The sequence below is a fragment of the Vollenhovia emeryi genome, unplaced genomic scaffold (assembly GCF_000949405.1).
Source record: "Vollenhovia emeryi isolate VEMERY1.0 unplaced genomic scaffold, V.emery_V1.0 DF939171.1, whole genome shotgun sequence".
Lineage (NCBI taxonomy): Eukaryota > Metazoa > Arthropoda > Insecta > Hymenoptera > Formicidae > Vollenhovia > Vollenhovia emeryi.
The window spans coordinates 173726-187975 of record NW_011967195.1 but is presented as its reverse complement, the minus strand read 5'-3'; the positions used below and the strand labels follow the sequence as shown (position 1 = coordinate 187975).

The 14250-nt window shown below is 42.4% G+C and overlaps 1 protein-coding gene across 3 annotated transcripts; it reads right to left on the bottom strand.

Annotated features, from left to right (window-relative positions):
• Nucleotides 1-9386: 9386 nt before the first annotated feature.
• Nucleotides 9387-13809, bottom strand: LOC105563817 (sorting nexin-6). Of its 3 annotated transcripts, XM_012015746.1 has the most exons (11): nt 13544-13809; nt 13337-13387; nt 12947-13162; nt 12329-12450; nt 12103-12239; nt 11711-12018; nt 11445-11627; nt 11192-11209; nt 10559-10622; nt 10260-10345; nt 9387-10175 (listed from the first exon to the last, which is right to left on the bottom strand). In XM_012015746.1, exons 1-11 carry the CDS (start codon nt 13547-13549, stop codon nt 10125-10127), a joined length of 1242 nt encoding a protein of 413 aa, XP_011871136.1. In that variant the 5' UTR covers nt 13550-13809; the 3' UTR covers nt 9387-10124. The 3 variants fall into 3 exon arrangements, with proteins under 3 accessions (XP_011871136.1, XP_011871135.1, XP_011871137.1); XM_012015745.1 differs by lacking the exon at nt 13544-13809 and having other exon boundaries at nt 13337-13396; XM_012015747.1 differs by lacking the exons at nt 11192-11209; nt 13544-13809 and having other exon boundaries at nt 13337-13396.
• Between the last annotated feature and the right edge of the window lie 441 nt (nt 13810-14250).

Here is a 14250-nt window from a genome sequence, read left to right as displayed (position 1 = left end):
AACGTGCACGCGTGTATTTATTTATATTCACGCGCGAATCGAAATACCTATCTGCGAGTATTTCGATGTCGAATACCAGCTGATGAAGTTATCGGAATAGCGTGGCGCGATACGCCGTAATGAGAACAATGCGGCGCTCCTCGAATATTTACCAACCTCACGGAATTCTGCAATAGCGCACGGCCGTCACGCTGAAGCGACTACTACGCGAATTCCATGGATTAGCGCGCCGATTCCTCGATTAATTTAATTAAAAATGAATACCCGATGGAAATAATCCCCCCGTCCCCGCCCGCGTCCGCGCCCCCCCGTCCGCCCCCACGCCGGCCGCGCACGCTCGCGAAATCTCGTTCGCTCTCGTAAAAGTCGTAGCCCGTACGTGCTCGCAATTATATCGGGATTAAACCAATTATTATCGCGAGCGCGACGTTACATACCGTTATCGACTGGCGTTTTCGAATCGCGATATTCATGTTTGTTAATGCTAAAATAAGATCATAAAATTACCGGAGCAATCCCGCGCTAGCGTACATAATCGCAGCGCGACGCAGCTCCATTGATATTTGTTAATATTTGTATTCCGAACGGTCGGAAATGTTATACTTTTATTGATGAACGAGGGGCGGATGTTACTTGGTATACGCGGAGAGAGAATTTTGTCTTGAAATTTAGCCTGGAAATTTTGTAATCGTGGGACATTTTCAAAACCTTTGTGACCTTATTCTACTGATAAAATGTATGGCAAAATTTCAAAAATTCTTCAAAATATGTTGTCCCATCACATGATTTTCAGGGTAAATTTTAAGAAAAAATTCTCTCCGTGTAGCGTTTGTTAATGTTAAACTAAGCTCATAAAATTACCGGAGCAATCTCTTGCGACGCAGCTCCATTCACACTTGTTAATATTTTTATTCCGAACTGACGGAAATGATATAATTAATGAACGAGTAGCGGATGTTACTGGGGGGGACATTGATAAAAAACGACATGGTAGTACTTGGTATTTGAACAGCGGTAAAATCTTGTTCCGCCATTATTATTTTACAGAGCTTGGAACTTTGCTCAAGCAGCCAAGACTCTTCAAGGATTTTAATTCTTAAATTTTTTAATCGCGCTAAATTCGCAATTCGCTTTACTCGAGTAAATTTTCATTCTATTGAAATCAGCATAATCGTAGCCTAGAAGGAAACGGAAAATCTCGCCGAGCCTGCTTCCAAGCTTGACTTGGCTTGACGCGAGCGATCAGAGAACAAGTGACGGTTCATGGTTGTTAACTCTGATACAGACATCCTCGCCGATAGAGTAACGATCGATCTTGCCGTATCCCGCCGACGAGACAGCAAGACGTTATCTTGTAAAGGTTGTAAAACCGACGGATTAAAGCGCGCTAACGACTCCATCAACTCGAATCGATCTCATGCGAGGTAGATCTGTCATTATTAGACTGAACGAGTTGTATGTACGTGTACATGTGTGTGTGTGTGTGTGTGTGTGTGTGTGTGTGCGTGTGCATGCGCGCGTATGTGTGTGTGAAGATGTAATAAATGTACAGATCCGAGCTATGTACGCCAAAATGATTGTGTAGCTAACAAGACATGGCGAAACTCTTGCCTCACTTTTCAGCTCGGAGGTAGCAGTACAGTAGTTCATAAAAGTCTGTGGCCGCGGCTCGCTTCGATTACGGAACGATCGGCGATATTTACGATAAAAACAGCCGGGCGGCGCGGCAGTAATTGTCGGCGATTCAACGCTCGTTTCCTCGCTCAACGCCTTCGCCCGCGAATCTTGGAAAGAACCCGGGCTGCGCCCTCGCTTCTCGCTCTGTACAATGGGCTCTTAATGAGTTCCCTTTGCAGCGGACGGTAGGGAGCACTATTTGGATCGTTCTGATGGGGGTGGTCGGAAAGAAAAAAGAGAGAGAGAGAGAGAGAGAAAGAGAGAGAGAAGAAAAAAACACTGCCCAAAGTAACGTTTGATCGACGAAGCGTGAAGATGGCTTTCGCGGATTTCGTGGAATCGCGCGCAGTCAACCGTGTATTATGTATCCGTCGTTATCTGGCCCGATAGTGGAGGAGAGCGCGCAACGGGGAGAGGAAAAAACCGCCGTCAAGAAAGGGTCACGACACACGGGGGTTCATTTTGCCCCCGGCGGACGTGCGGCAGGATCTCCCCTCTCAAGATCCTCTCCACGTTCCCTCCGCCCTCCCACGCCTTCCTTTCCATCCCCACCCACCTCGCAAATCGGTGGAATAAGCGGTCTCGTAAAAACATCAATAGAAAACGGAAAGCCCCGCGGAATTAAATCGAGAAGAACGTTCTCCAAACTCCCTCGGAACACTACGTGTCTTTTGTTTCTTATTTGCCCCGATACCGCCGAGTCGCTCCCATCGCGTTTGTAACTCCTACTCGAGACGCTTGTTCTCTTAATCGTCCCGAAGGCAGCGTTTGCCACGGGAAACGACCTGGCAATCAGAAATTATATTAGGAGACCTCCTCGTTCAATCCTCTATTGCCCATTATCGTGTGCGCCGATAATACTTATCGATTAATGACCAAACGTTAAAAACATGATAGGGAACTTATTTCTTACTTGTATAACAGTTCAATATATTTTCAGAGCGAATAAACTTAAATTCTTCTGATAAAAATTAACGAGATGTCGCCGCAAAATTTACAAGCGGTTACGCCGTCTAAAAATTATCTCGACTGATATTTAGTTGTACACCTAATTCAGCTTCCAGCGATATATTTTTCCCTCCCTCGAATTCCAAGTGCGTTTGATTTAAATATCGGAATTTATCAGGGCGCAAAAACTACCCTGTATTTGACCTAAAAACTGATTCGATCCCGCATTATATTCCGGCGAACTCGGCCGTGGTGATTCACCCAAACTCGGGCAACTGTTTCGCGCCGCTTTGTGAATCGTAGAATTATTAAAATTGCGCAAAAAGAGACGGATGAGAGCGGAGAGCGAAAGAAAGCGTTTATCACGGGAAGAGAAACGTCGCGGCTCGTTCGGAACGAGAACGAGTCGCGTGTTAAAAACCGCGCCGTGGTTATTTCAACCCTTTCACGGCCACTGGGACACGCGAGTCCCACTTATGTTTGTTGCCTCTCTGGTACCTCAAGATGCTTCGATTTTCTCATGCTGTCCCGCTTTGACAAAAAGATAATAAAATAAATGGTTTCAAAAGTACTACAAAACGGCGAAAGAAAAAATTTTAATTTTTTCTTTTTGGTATCTTGCTCTAACTTTTATGGAGAAAATATAAAAAACAAACGTTATATATTAAGATTTTACTCGAATTTCTTTTTAAACAATTGTTATGCCCCGCTTTCATAATAAGGTAATGGGAACAGCTTAATAAGCAATATCGAGTGGCGACACCGGGCCACTAACAGAACCCCGCCGATTGCGCGATCGAGTCCCAGAAACTCAAGCGCGCATCCTAAATAAATTCCATGAAGAGTCAGCAAGTTCTTGGCCCCGATCAAGAATGCTGACAGCTCGATTATCGGGTTTAAAACAGAAGGAAAGCCCGAGATCAGGACAATTGCCGATCGCGTGTCATTTGATTACTATACGTGTACGCGTGACACAATTCGCCCGTCAGAACTTCTCTCGAGAGAGGCAACTAAACAAATACTACGCCGTGCACGGAGCGGCGCGGTAACAACTGGTGGCAGCGGTGGGACCACAGGCGCCAACACAATCTTCTCTGCAAAAACAAAAATTTCAACAAAGGTACAAAATGCGATATATGTATGCTTGTTACTTAAAAAATAAAATAATACTAAGGCCACCGCTCGTGCGATACATCGCCCTCGGAATTGCTCGTCGCGTTAACGTAGAGAGAAGGGGGGATGGGGGTAAATCGAAACAGAGTCAGAGAAGGAGGGGGGAGGGGGAGAGAGAGAGAGAGAGAACGAATAGCCTTCCTAGGGTGTTTTACGAGACGGCCACGCGCACGGGCCACGCGTCAGGTCCGGGACGCAAATTACACGGAGGGAAACTTCATTAGGAAGTTGGCGACGGCGCCACACGCTAAGGTTCAATCGCGTTGTATCCGCGAGTGAAATTTTAACGCGCTCCCCCGAGGGTGGCGGACCGTCCGTCGCGATTGCCCCGGCGTTTTAATTCGATCTCGCCTCCCCTCTTCCTCGCATGCGCGCGCGCGGTAACACACGATGAATTATTGATACCGATCGCGTAATAAATTCGCGATCGATCGCCGCACTCGTATCGCGGATGATTATGTCCGCGACTCGATGACAAATGCATGCGCGATTGGTAGCGCAAATAATACAGCGGGCGAACGTTGGAGAACACCGGGCGGCCTGTGCAACGACACGGCTCGTATTATGCGTATACTCGCGCTTATTAATCATCGGTTTATTACAGACACCACGGCCGTTTCGCAATTATCGGAAAGATGAATATCGCGGCGCGGCGCGGCGTTTCCGCGCGAATTTCGAGAAAGGGAATTTCAACGAGGCGAATTACCGTTCGAACAACCGCGCGCGACGCGGAAACAAAACGACCCCGACAAAGGCGGCCCGGCGCACATAAGCAGCAACCGGGTAGCGCGGTTGGAGGGTATTCGGAAATTCTTGTCTCGCGGCCACCGATTGAATTCCATTCCGGAATTCGAGCGGCGGCGGCGAGCGACGTAATCGGCGCTGATCTATCTCGGAGTTTCCCAGCCGGAGAGACCGTCCGTCCGTCCGTCGCGGCGGCACGGCCGAGCCGAGCCGGGCCGGATTTCGAACCCGATACGAGATGCGGACGGGAGTGCAGGTGCGAACGAGAGACCAGGATTGCGGCCCGCCGGGCGGAAGACTGATTGGCCGACCCAGATGCATACCGTTATCATAAATCTGCTCGGAATCCCCCGCAACCGCGCGGATATACATTGCCCGTCCGCTCGCTTCCTCACCCGCCGCCGCCGCTGCCTCCCTCGCGGGCCCGTCTGGAGTCTGTGCGTTCTTCATACCGCGTTTTCGCGGCGGGGCCGAGGAGAAATTCGCGCGCAGAATAAATTAACGCTCGCGGCCGGCGCGCGCGCGCGCACGCATTCAAGACTTAAGGAAAATGACCAATTACTGTTGAGAGCGTAAGCGGCCATTATTGAAACTTAAGCAAATTCCGATCGGAATTTTCAGCATTGCTTACGTTTCAAAATGGCTGCTTACGTTCTCGGTCATTTTCCTTTCGGGCCTTAACCGGCCTTTAGCTGGTGGCAGAGAACGATTCGTAAACGCTTAAGACTGGCTTAGTCGTAGACGTAGGGCAAGGCAGAGAGAAACGTAAGTCGTGAAAGGCTTGTATACGACTTACGTTTCTCTCTGCCTTGCCCTACGTCTACGACTAAGCCAGTCTTAAGCGTTTACGGATCGTTCTCTGCCACCAGCTAAAGGCCCGATCCGCTTCCGTGAGGTGGCCGGTAAAGGCTGATGGCAGAGAACAATCCGTAAACGCTTAAGACTGTCTCAGTCGTAGACGTAGGGCAAGGCAGAGAGAAACGTAAGTCGTATACAATAGCCTTTCACGACTTACGTTTCTCTCTGCCTTGCCCTACGTCTACGACTAAGCCAGTCTTAAGCGTTTACGGATTGTTCTCTGCCATCAGTCTTTACCGGCCACCTCACGGGAGCGGATCGGGCTTCGTCGCTCTACGCATTCCGACGAGTATACGAAAGAGAGAGAGAGAAAAAAAGAAGGAAGCTTGACGTCCGTCGAGCGTGTAGCGCGACCGCGTAATGCATTCCGCTCCAAGCGCTCGAGACCGACAAGTCGGGGACCACATCGTGCCACTTAAAAAATTACCCCGCTAAGGATCGATAAGGGCTCGCGGCTGACGTTGGTGGCGATAAAACTGAATATCGCATATCTAATAGCGCTGAGAGAAAAAAAGAAAATTGGAACTTAGTCGAAACGCTAATGAGAGATAGCGGGACCGGCCTCCCCGTACACTGCACGTTCGGAGGTCGGATATACGTATAATAAATTTGCATGTACATACATACTCGGGCGTGATTAAACGCACGCGCGAGCGTACGTGTAGCGGAATATTCGTCCTCAAAAAAGCAGATCTTAATGCGGAAACATACGCGGAATAATAAAAGCGAGTGGAAAACGTGAATAACGCGCGACGTCGAGAGATTCGGGATGCGATGGACCAGAGGGCTCGTTTCCCCCCCCCCTCCCCCTCCCCCAATTGATTTTTTCCACCCCCTTCCCGTGGATTCGCCTGCTTTGCGTAAATATGCCGGCGCGGATGCAAATAGACGATCTCTAAAATTCCATTTCGTCCTCGATTACTTGGATATTAAATGGAGTCGCGTTCCCATGGCGTGACGGTTAATGAAACTTTGAAACGACTTGAGCCAAGCGTTTACCAGCGGCGTCTTGGGCAACCCGACAGGTATCAGAGTACCTGACGGGCATTCGTGTCTCCTGACACGTGACGGACACCGCTTGTTGGGACGTCTTGCATCCCGAATTTAACAACCGAATTTAAAATTCCAGCGCAATTTGCCGAGGCAACGCGCCTCCGCGAGTCTGATCGAATCGAGAGAGGGAGATGCCGCGTCGATTATACGTTCGATGATGAACGGAGTAGCCACTTCGAAAATCCGCATACGGGATGTTACATCGAAATGTTTGCGCGTTCAAAGACAGTTTAAACTTTTTTGGGGGGGGATGATCCCAGCGAAAGAGAATGTAAGAGTTTCTATAAATTTTTATATCGCAAAATGGGTTTTTTTTTCCACGATACACGTGTAAAAGAGATAATCGAATAAATACACACGGAATTGAGTCCGCGCTTATATACCATTGATAAATGGAATAAAATCACGGGAATTCACCGGATACACATCCACCGACGCGCTTTTGTTCGCGAAGCGTTCACGATTTGCGAATTTAATTGTCGCACATTTTTCACAGCGCGAAGCATGAGTAACGATTGTAAAATGAAAGAGCTATTCTCTCTTTCTGCCGCGCGTATTTCGGCGCATATTATCTGTGAAAAATTCATCATACGCGACGAATGAGCGTAATCGATCGGTGAACGTTCGCACATCAAAATTCGTTAATCAGTGAGAATCGATGATCACCTGTCGCGTAATTAGCAACGATAATCGCGCGTTTTCCGATAATCAGCCGCGTTTGAATACCGCATGAATACCATAAACACTCTTAAACGAACACCTCCATAATTAATGCCGGGACATAACCGTAATGCCAACGAGCGAGATAAATTTGAGTTAAAAAAAGAAAGAAGCAAGCCAGATCCATCATTTCTCACTTAAAAGGGAGGGATGACTCGTGTAACGGGTCAAAAAATCAATTTTTTTTGCATAAATCAATATTATAATATGTCAAAAATATAATCCTAAAGTTTTAGAAAAGAAATTCCAAGCATTAACTGTACTACGGACAGTAACGCAGACAGCCAGAGAGTGCGCAACGCATCTGCTCTGTTCCTTACACACACAATAAGTTTTGCAGGCAGAAATTTTCTCCGGTATAAATTAGGTGTCGTGAAACACCTGAAACAGGCTCGACGTTATGGCCCGGGAATAGAAGATTAGCATTAGAGGTTCGCAAGTTTCCAAAAACTTCTATTTTTCTGTACCGAAAACTTTAAACGCGTTTTTCTCGAAACCACTTGTTCAAATTGGCGTGCAGCATAGCACAAAAACTATTCGATATACCGTGTTACGTCTATGCATGTAGGTATGTACATAATTGAATTCCCTTTTGGGCAAACCTATTTGTTTGGTGATATTAATTATTTAAATAATTTTTGTAGCGTTGAGAACGAAAATTTTTCGTAAAAATTATAACTTTTGAAAAATCCTGTATTATTACTAATTTAGCATTTTTTAAATCAAATTTAGGTTTATCCATAGCGTAATATTATTTTAAAAAGTAAAGTTCTTTCATTTTTTGGTCTAGAACAAAAGGCTCTATGCTGCACGTCGATTATTAACATGAAAATTCGATTCTTTATCTCCAAGGGAGAGAGGGATTTTAAAATAAATTTTTTTTGTATTTTTTAAATGTAGTATAAAGTATACTAAAAATTTCCAATAGATCTGTTGAGCCATTTCTTTAAAGAAATTCTCGAAAATCATCTTATTTTTAGCCATTTTCGTAGGTCTCATCCCTTAAGCAATAGTTTCAACAGATTCGCGGGATCAGTACGCAGTACGTTCTGAAGCGCCTGTAGGTAAATTACTTCCAAGCTTTACTGAGACGCGTAATTCGTCAGAGGCAAAAAAATAAAACCAGACGAAGTATTTGTGGTGTACCTCTCCGGAAAAACACACTTCCCGTCAGGAAGATATCAAAATAATTTTGAATTAAAAACACGTCAATAGCCAAACACAATGATATTATTAAATGACCGATCGCGAGTTGATTAACGAGTTCGATTCATCGTTCCCGTAAATAGAGCAGAATCACTCGTATCGAGTAAATATTTTTTAAATAGTTTTGTCATACATCATTCAAAGTATCATAAATGCACACGTCTGTTTTACGAGTATCCAATCATTCGTAATAATTGTTTCTTTAAATTTATACAATTTGTACAAATCAAAACTTATAAAAACGTGGTAAAAATGCTCGCGGAAATATAGAGCTACGAATTTTGTCCAAGACGAGTAGACAGAGGCGACAAGAGAACAATAGGTCGAACTGATACTGCATGTATTAGTTATTGTTCTCGAAAGTATATAAGTCTGATTTATCGTGTACGCGCGATTCGATGGGTAAGCAGGCGGTAAGCAGAAACGAGGCGCGGAAAGAGCGAGACGTTTTTCCAGCGTGACTTTTGTGTACTAAGGAATTTTCTATTGCGTCGTCTTTACTGTTCGTTATTATTAAGATTAACTTTACAGTGTAATGATACCAAATTAAGACCGGCGTACGATAAACGGGATACGACGTTGTCAGCATCGCAGCGCGTTTATCTGCACTCACGCATAGGATACTCATAGGATCTACTGACATTAAGGATAAGACGATAATGTACGGTACATTACGGTGGATTTCGAATTAATTCTTAAAGAATTAAACGATAAACTCTTGCAACTTAATGAATTTCTCAGTATATGTCTGCAATCATGTATTATAGAAAAGAAAATGATTCGATTCAATAAAAACTTACGAAAATACTTGCGTGCGAATCATTTACCTCTGACGAGGACAATTTCTCGCTTGAACTACTACGTAGAAAGTTCCCCTTTCCTTTGACCCAAAAGAAAAAAAAAAAACGGGTAGTTAAACTAGTACACTCTGCACGAGAAACCAAAATGGACTTGAAGTGCATAGAAAAGAACATAAAAAATATAGATGTTGCTTTACAACGCTACGATGAAAAGTATAATTGCACTTTATTATAAATCGTTTCAAGGTCCCCTTAATCATTGCTGCATTGTTTCGTTTCCTAATTCTAAAACGAACGCATTTATGAATAATTATTTGTCAGACTAGCGTATCGTCATAAAAATTTGGAATGTTCATACATGAAAATCTAATTGTTCATATTAACTTTAATCATCCTGAGCTTTTATATTAGCAATCCCTCCTTCACAAAATTGTCCTAAACTTAAGCAATGTAGTAATAACATGTTCGTATGGATATATTCTTATTTATACATATATGTATATATATATATCTCTTCTATATATATATTTGTTAATATAGAGAACCTTATTTTATACGTATAACAGGCTCTTAATCTGGAGCTGCAAAGAGACTCGATAACACTTAATCCATTTTTATAATACAAATGTGCGTTGCATTTCCATGACACACGCATTACCCAAACTCTTATAAAACCGCAGTTTCTTAATATCTATTAAACAAAACCAAGAATAGCGCTCACATAGCTTTTTACAGCTCAATGATAGTAAATATCGGTTTTCTCGAAGTCGCTTTGCAGCTATTAATACAATACTTTATTTCCAAAGCATGATAGATCTAGTAAATTTAGATAACAAAAAATATATAGTATTTTACAGTACCATTACATTATTAGTCTTAAATAAACTGTTATCTGCATACAAGATGCATGCACGTAGATTTGTCCATGGCAACGCTAAAACTAGATCACTCTTCCCGAAGTACAGTTAAACATTTCTTGAGCAATTCCGCGTGTGACTGTGAACATAATGCAAATACATTCTTAATATGTTCCAAAGTTGCATTACTAAGAGAGAAAAGAAAACAGAGGATTACACTCACTTTAGCATGTTTTATTTCGAGCTCTGTTAGTTCAATGAGATTCTTCTTAAATGCAGCTACTCGCCTGGTTTTAAAATCCAATAATTCTAAAAAAAATTGTTAAATATTAGCAATGTTTTAAACAGTCTGAGAACAATCAATACTATTCTGTTGTGAATTGTTGTGATAAAAGTTAAATACATTTGTATAATAGGAAATAATTTGATTAATCTTACTATATTCTATTTCACTATAACAAAATTAAATTGAATAGTGGGATTTCCAAACAAATGACGTAAGGTGTGTCTCTTTTTACTTACCTTCTTTTCCTTTATCAGACATCTGTTCAAATTTCTCACACGCTTCGGTCTGCGCTTGTTCCGCCTTGTGGTTGACAAAAACATAAATTAAAAATATAGTAAAATGTTAATTACACTTATCTTCATCTAAAACTTTCGATGCAATTATGCAACGTAATATTCACATATTCATCAGCAAAACTTATATTTCTACTGTAAAAGGTGTCATCTGATCATAAATCATCTAAATTATCAAGACAATATTCAATGCTACATGCAACCGTCATTCATGCACAATACTTCTGACAATTTCCGTGCTGCAGCAACTAACTTGTGCCAATCTTCTCCTTATTTAAAAAACGCAATACCTTCATGTACACATTTTACATATTATGTACATAAAAAAAGGCAGAAATCTCATAATAATATGCTTATTCCAATAGATAATCTCTCATAAAATTCATAACATTCAAAATATAAAATTTCAAAATACTTTTCTTTACCTATGTGATAATAATTGAATCCTGATTGTAATATAAATTCATTTTGATAATCTATATTATCCATTTAATGAAAAAGTTGGCAATAAAATCTAATACTTTTTAAGCACTACAACGGAAAATATATGTAGGACACAAACAACATATGACACACCTCAGCAACCTCCAGTGCCTTGAAAAGCAAGAAAAATTAAAGTTCTCATTAGATGCTACTCGTGGCCATAAACCGTTTATAATATTTAATAACTGCAGTTTGTTTAGCCGCCATAAGAGCAATTTTTAATAAATATTCATTGTATCTATTTCCCACACCCTACATTTGTATGCTATTTCGTGACAAATTAGCTGAGAATATTATTATATTACATGAATATAAATTTATAAATTGTAGAAAAATATGCACTTACGGCATGGACATCTTTGTTTTTGGCACGAGCTTTTTCAAGAGCACGATTTGCAGATTCGTACTCGTGTAAAGCTTTCAATCTTCTGAAAAGGAGCCTCTTAGCCGCAGCTGTATCTCTCATATAATAACGAAGGGTATCTGATAATTTTAAATCTTCATCTGACGCCACCCGTCCCTCAACTTTCTGCAAAAAGAAAGTATTTCTGTAATGGATTTAATTTGATTTGAATAGAAATTCTGAAAGAGCGTTCTGTAAAGTGTCCTCACTCGCAACTTTTCGAAGGTTTCGGCAATTTTAGTTAAAAATCTCTCGAGCTTTCCAGTATCCGTTGTGGCTAATTGTAAAAGATTGGTGGAAATCTTTATATATGAATCTGCTACGTCTTTATGTTTAGCTGTTTGACGATCGGCCAGTCTCGTTGCTTCCTTTAAATTATGATGGTAAGTTTGAAGGAATGTCATTTCTTGATCGAAGAAGTCGTTCACATCTTTCACTGTAGCCGACAGGTAATATTCATCAGTGGTTTTGGAGAACGACTTCACCAAACCACCAAACATTTCCATCTTGTTCTTTCCTGCGAGAATAAACAAAACATATGTTCTGTATTTATATTCAATTTCTACACGTTATGATATTGCGCAGGCTACAAAAGTGCTACCTCGCACACAAAGATCTTGATCGTATTCCAAAAATACCCTCAGATTATGATCATTCCGAAAAACTGGATGATGCGCCAGCCTGGTCAGAAACATTTCGTGCATAGCGACAGTTTTTTTGAACGTGGCTAAGTATTCTCTGCAAAGTCACAAAAAAATAGCATGACAAAGTCAGATCCTACCAGTTAAAATACAATAAAATTACGCATGTACCAAAAAGTCACTCACGCTTCTAACTCTTGCTTCATCTTATTAAATTCTTCGCGTGTCATGTTTCCTTCACCTTCGCCGAGCTTTTGTAATTTCTCACGAGATGCATCGAAATCTGGCCTTGGTGGACACGGTGGAATCTATTAGAATATCAACCATTTACATTTAAAATAAAACACGAGTTAACTGTTTGAGTGTTGCAAAACAAAACTGTTCCTTTCCAATTTTTCTAAAATTCCAATTACGTTGAAAATTACCGTAAAACGCGATAACCATTCTCTTAAAAGATTACCCACGAGCGACTTCTTATATGATTGTTCAATATCATTATTTAATATTCCAGGATAGTTTGATTTAATAATAGCTCGGAATTTTGATAACTAGTACAGAAACGAGGTACGTCAATAACAGATCCACCGCCAGAGGCTGCGTTCCGATATTCACTGCCAGTACTAAAAATCTTTAGTTTACGTCACATGCGCTGAACACATTTTCAATACTGAGAGTAAATATCAGGACACAGCCAGAGTATACTCGGTGCCATTGACACAGATTTCTGCGGTGATCTTCGAGTACTCAAGTGGCAAAATGCCCCGAGACAATAACATCGGAATGTCACAAGGACTGCATACATACGATGTAACCAGCGTACTCCTCATTTTCCTCAAATCGATCGTGGAGCCACACAAACTCCTCGTGTTGTCTCACAACCAGATTGTCAGGCTTTTGGAATTCAGGTAGGGTGGTTTTTGTATGTACAGTGAACTTGACTTTGTCCTTCTCGCTGAGCGCATCCGAGATATCCACCTGCAGGGATTTATCGGAGAGGTCTATTGTGTCAGCGTGGATTGTCTGAAAGGTGTAGTTCCATTAGCGGGCACGGCAGCACGGAGTTATCGTCGAAAATGCGACAACAAAGGGGAGGACGCAGAATAATGACGATAATGCGCGCGTTATCAAGCGGGACGTAGAAGAGGAGGAGGCGACGACTGCAAAGAGTACGATAAAGAGAAAGGCTACGAATACCTTCTTGGGAGGTACGTTGTTTAAAATCTCGGTGGTGTCACATATTCCGTCCTGCAACATTTTTCGTGTATTAGAGGATGCGGGTATTAGAGGCGCGTTCGCAGGGAAAGAGCGGACTTTGCGGGTGATTCGCGCCGATCGAACGCGTCGAACGCGTCGAACGGGCGGACACGCCGGTCACACCGATTGATAACAGGTTCCACCTACCATCATGGCGTCGACTGGCGTCGTCCCCTTGACACACAGTGGTTAACGGCAACTCGATTAACAAGAGAGAAGATCGCCTGGCTGAATAACGTATGTACAATTGTCATACGACGAGGCGAGCGAGCCGACTGTCTCGAACAGTCTTCGACACGCTGGCTCGAAGGGCGGGCGGTCTTCCGTGATATTAACGAGACCGACGACACGAGTGCCTCTGGTAGCCGAGGACCGGATTAAATCAATATGGCGTCTCTACCGCGAAATTTGAATATGACTGTCCAATGCTAAATAACTACACTGACAAGAGACATTAGCTGAGGGTGATTAGAGATCCTTTAATCAAATTAAGGGTCTCTAGGGCTGGTATTCATAGTCGATTCTTATTTCAAAATAGTCTTAAGCCTCCGCTACAATGATTCTCGGTTCTGTCTACAATGGTCGTAGTCGTAAGAATAATCGACTGCGATTGGTCAATTCTTATCGAGCGACTACGACTACGACCATTGTAGACAGAACCGAGAATCATTGTAGCGGAGGCTTAAGTGTTGTTTTAAGAAGCTAATACGGCTCTGTGATTGGTTAAGAACACATTAAGAGTATACTTGTGCTGAGTCTACAATGAGAGTTGCAGAGTCGTAGTCGTAAAGCCACGTCTACGTAGAAATCATAAAGTCGTAGTCGTAAAAATAGTCGACTATGATTGGTCAATT

Excerpts from the sequence above, each read along its gene's own strand:
- LOC105563817 (XM_012015745.1), bottom strand. The coding sequence starts at position 13,396 with ATGTTGCAGGACGGAATATGTGACACCACCGAGATTTTAAACAACGTA. Across the intron at positions 12,240-12,328 it reads ATGAAGCAAGAGTTAGAAGC|AGAATACTTAGCCACGTTCA; the intron begins GTGAGTGACTTT and ends GTGACTTTGCAG. Across the intron at positions 10,346-10,558 it reads GTCTGATAAAGGAAAAGAAG|AATTATTGGATTTTAAAACC; the intron begins GTAAGTAAAAAG and ends AATTTTTTTTAG.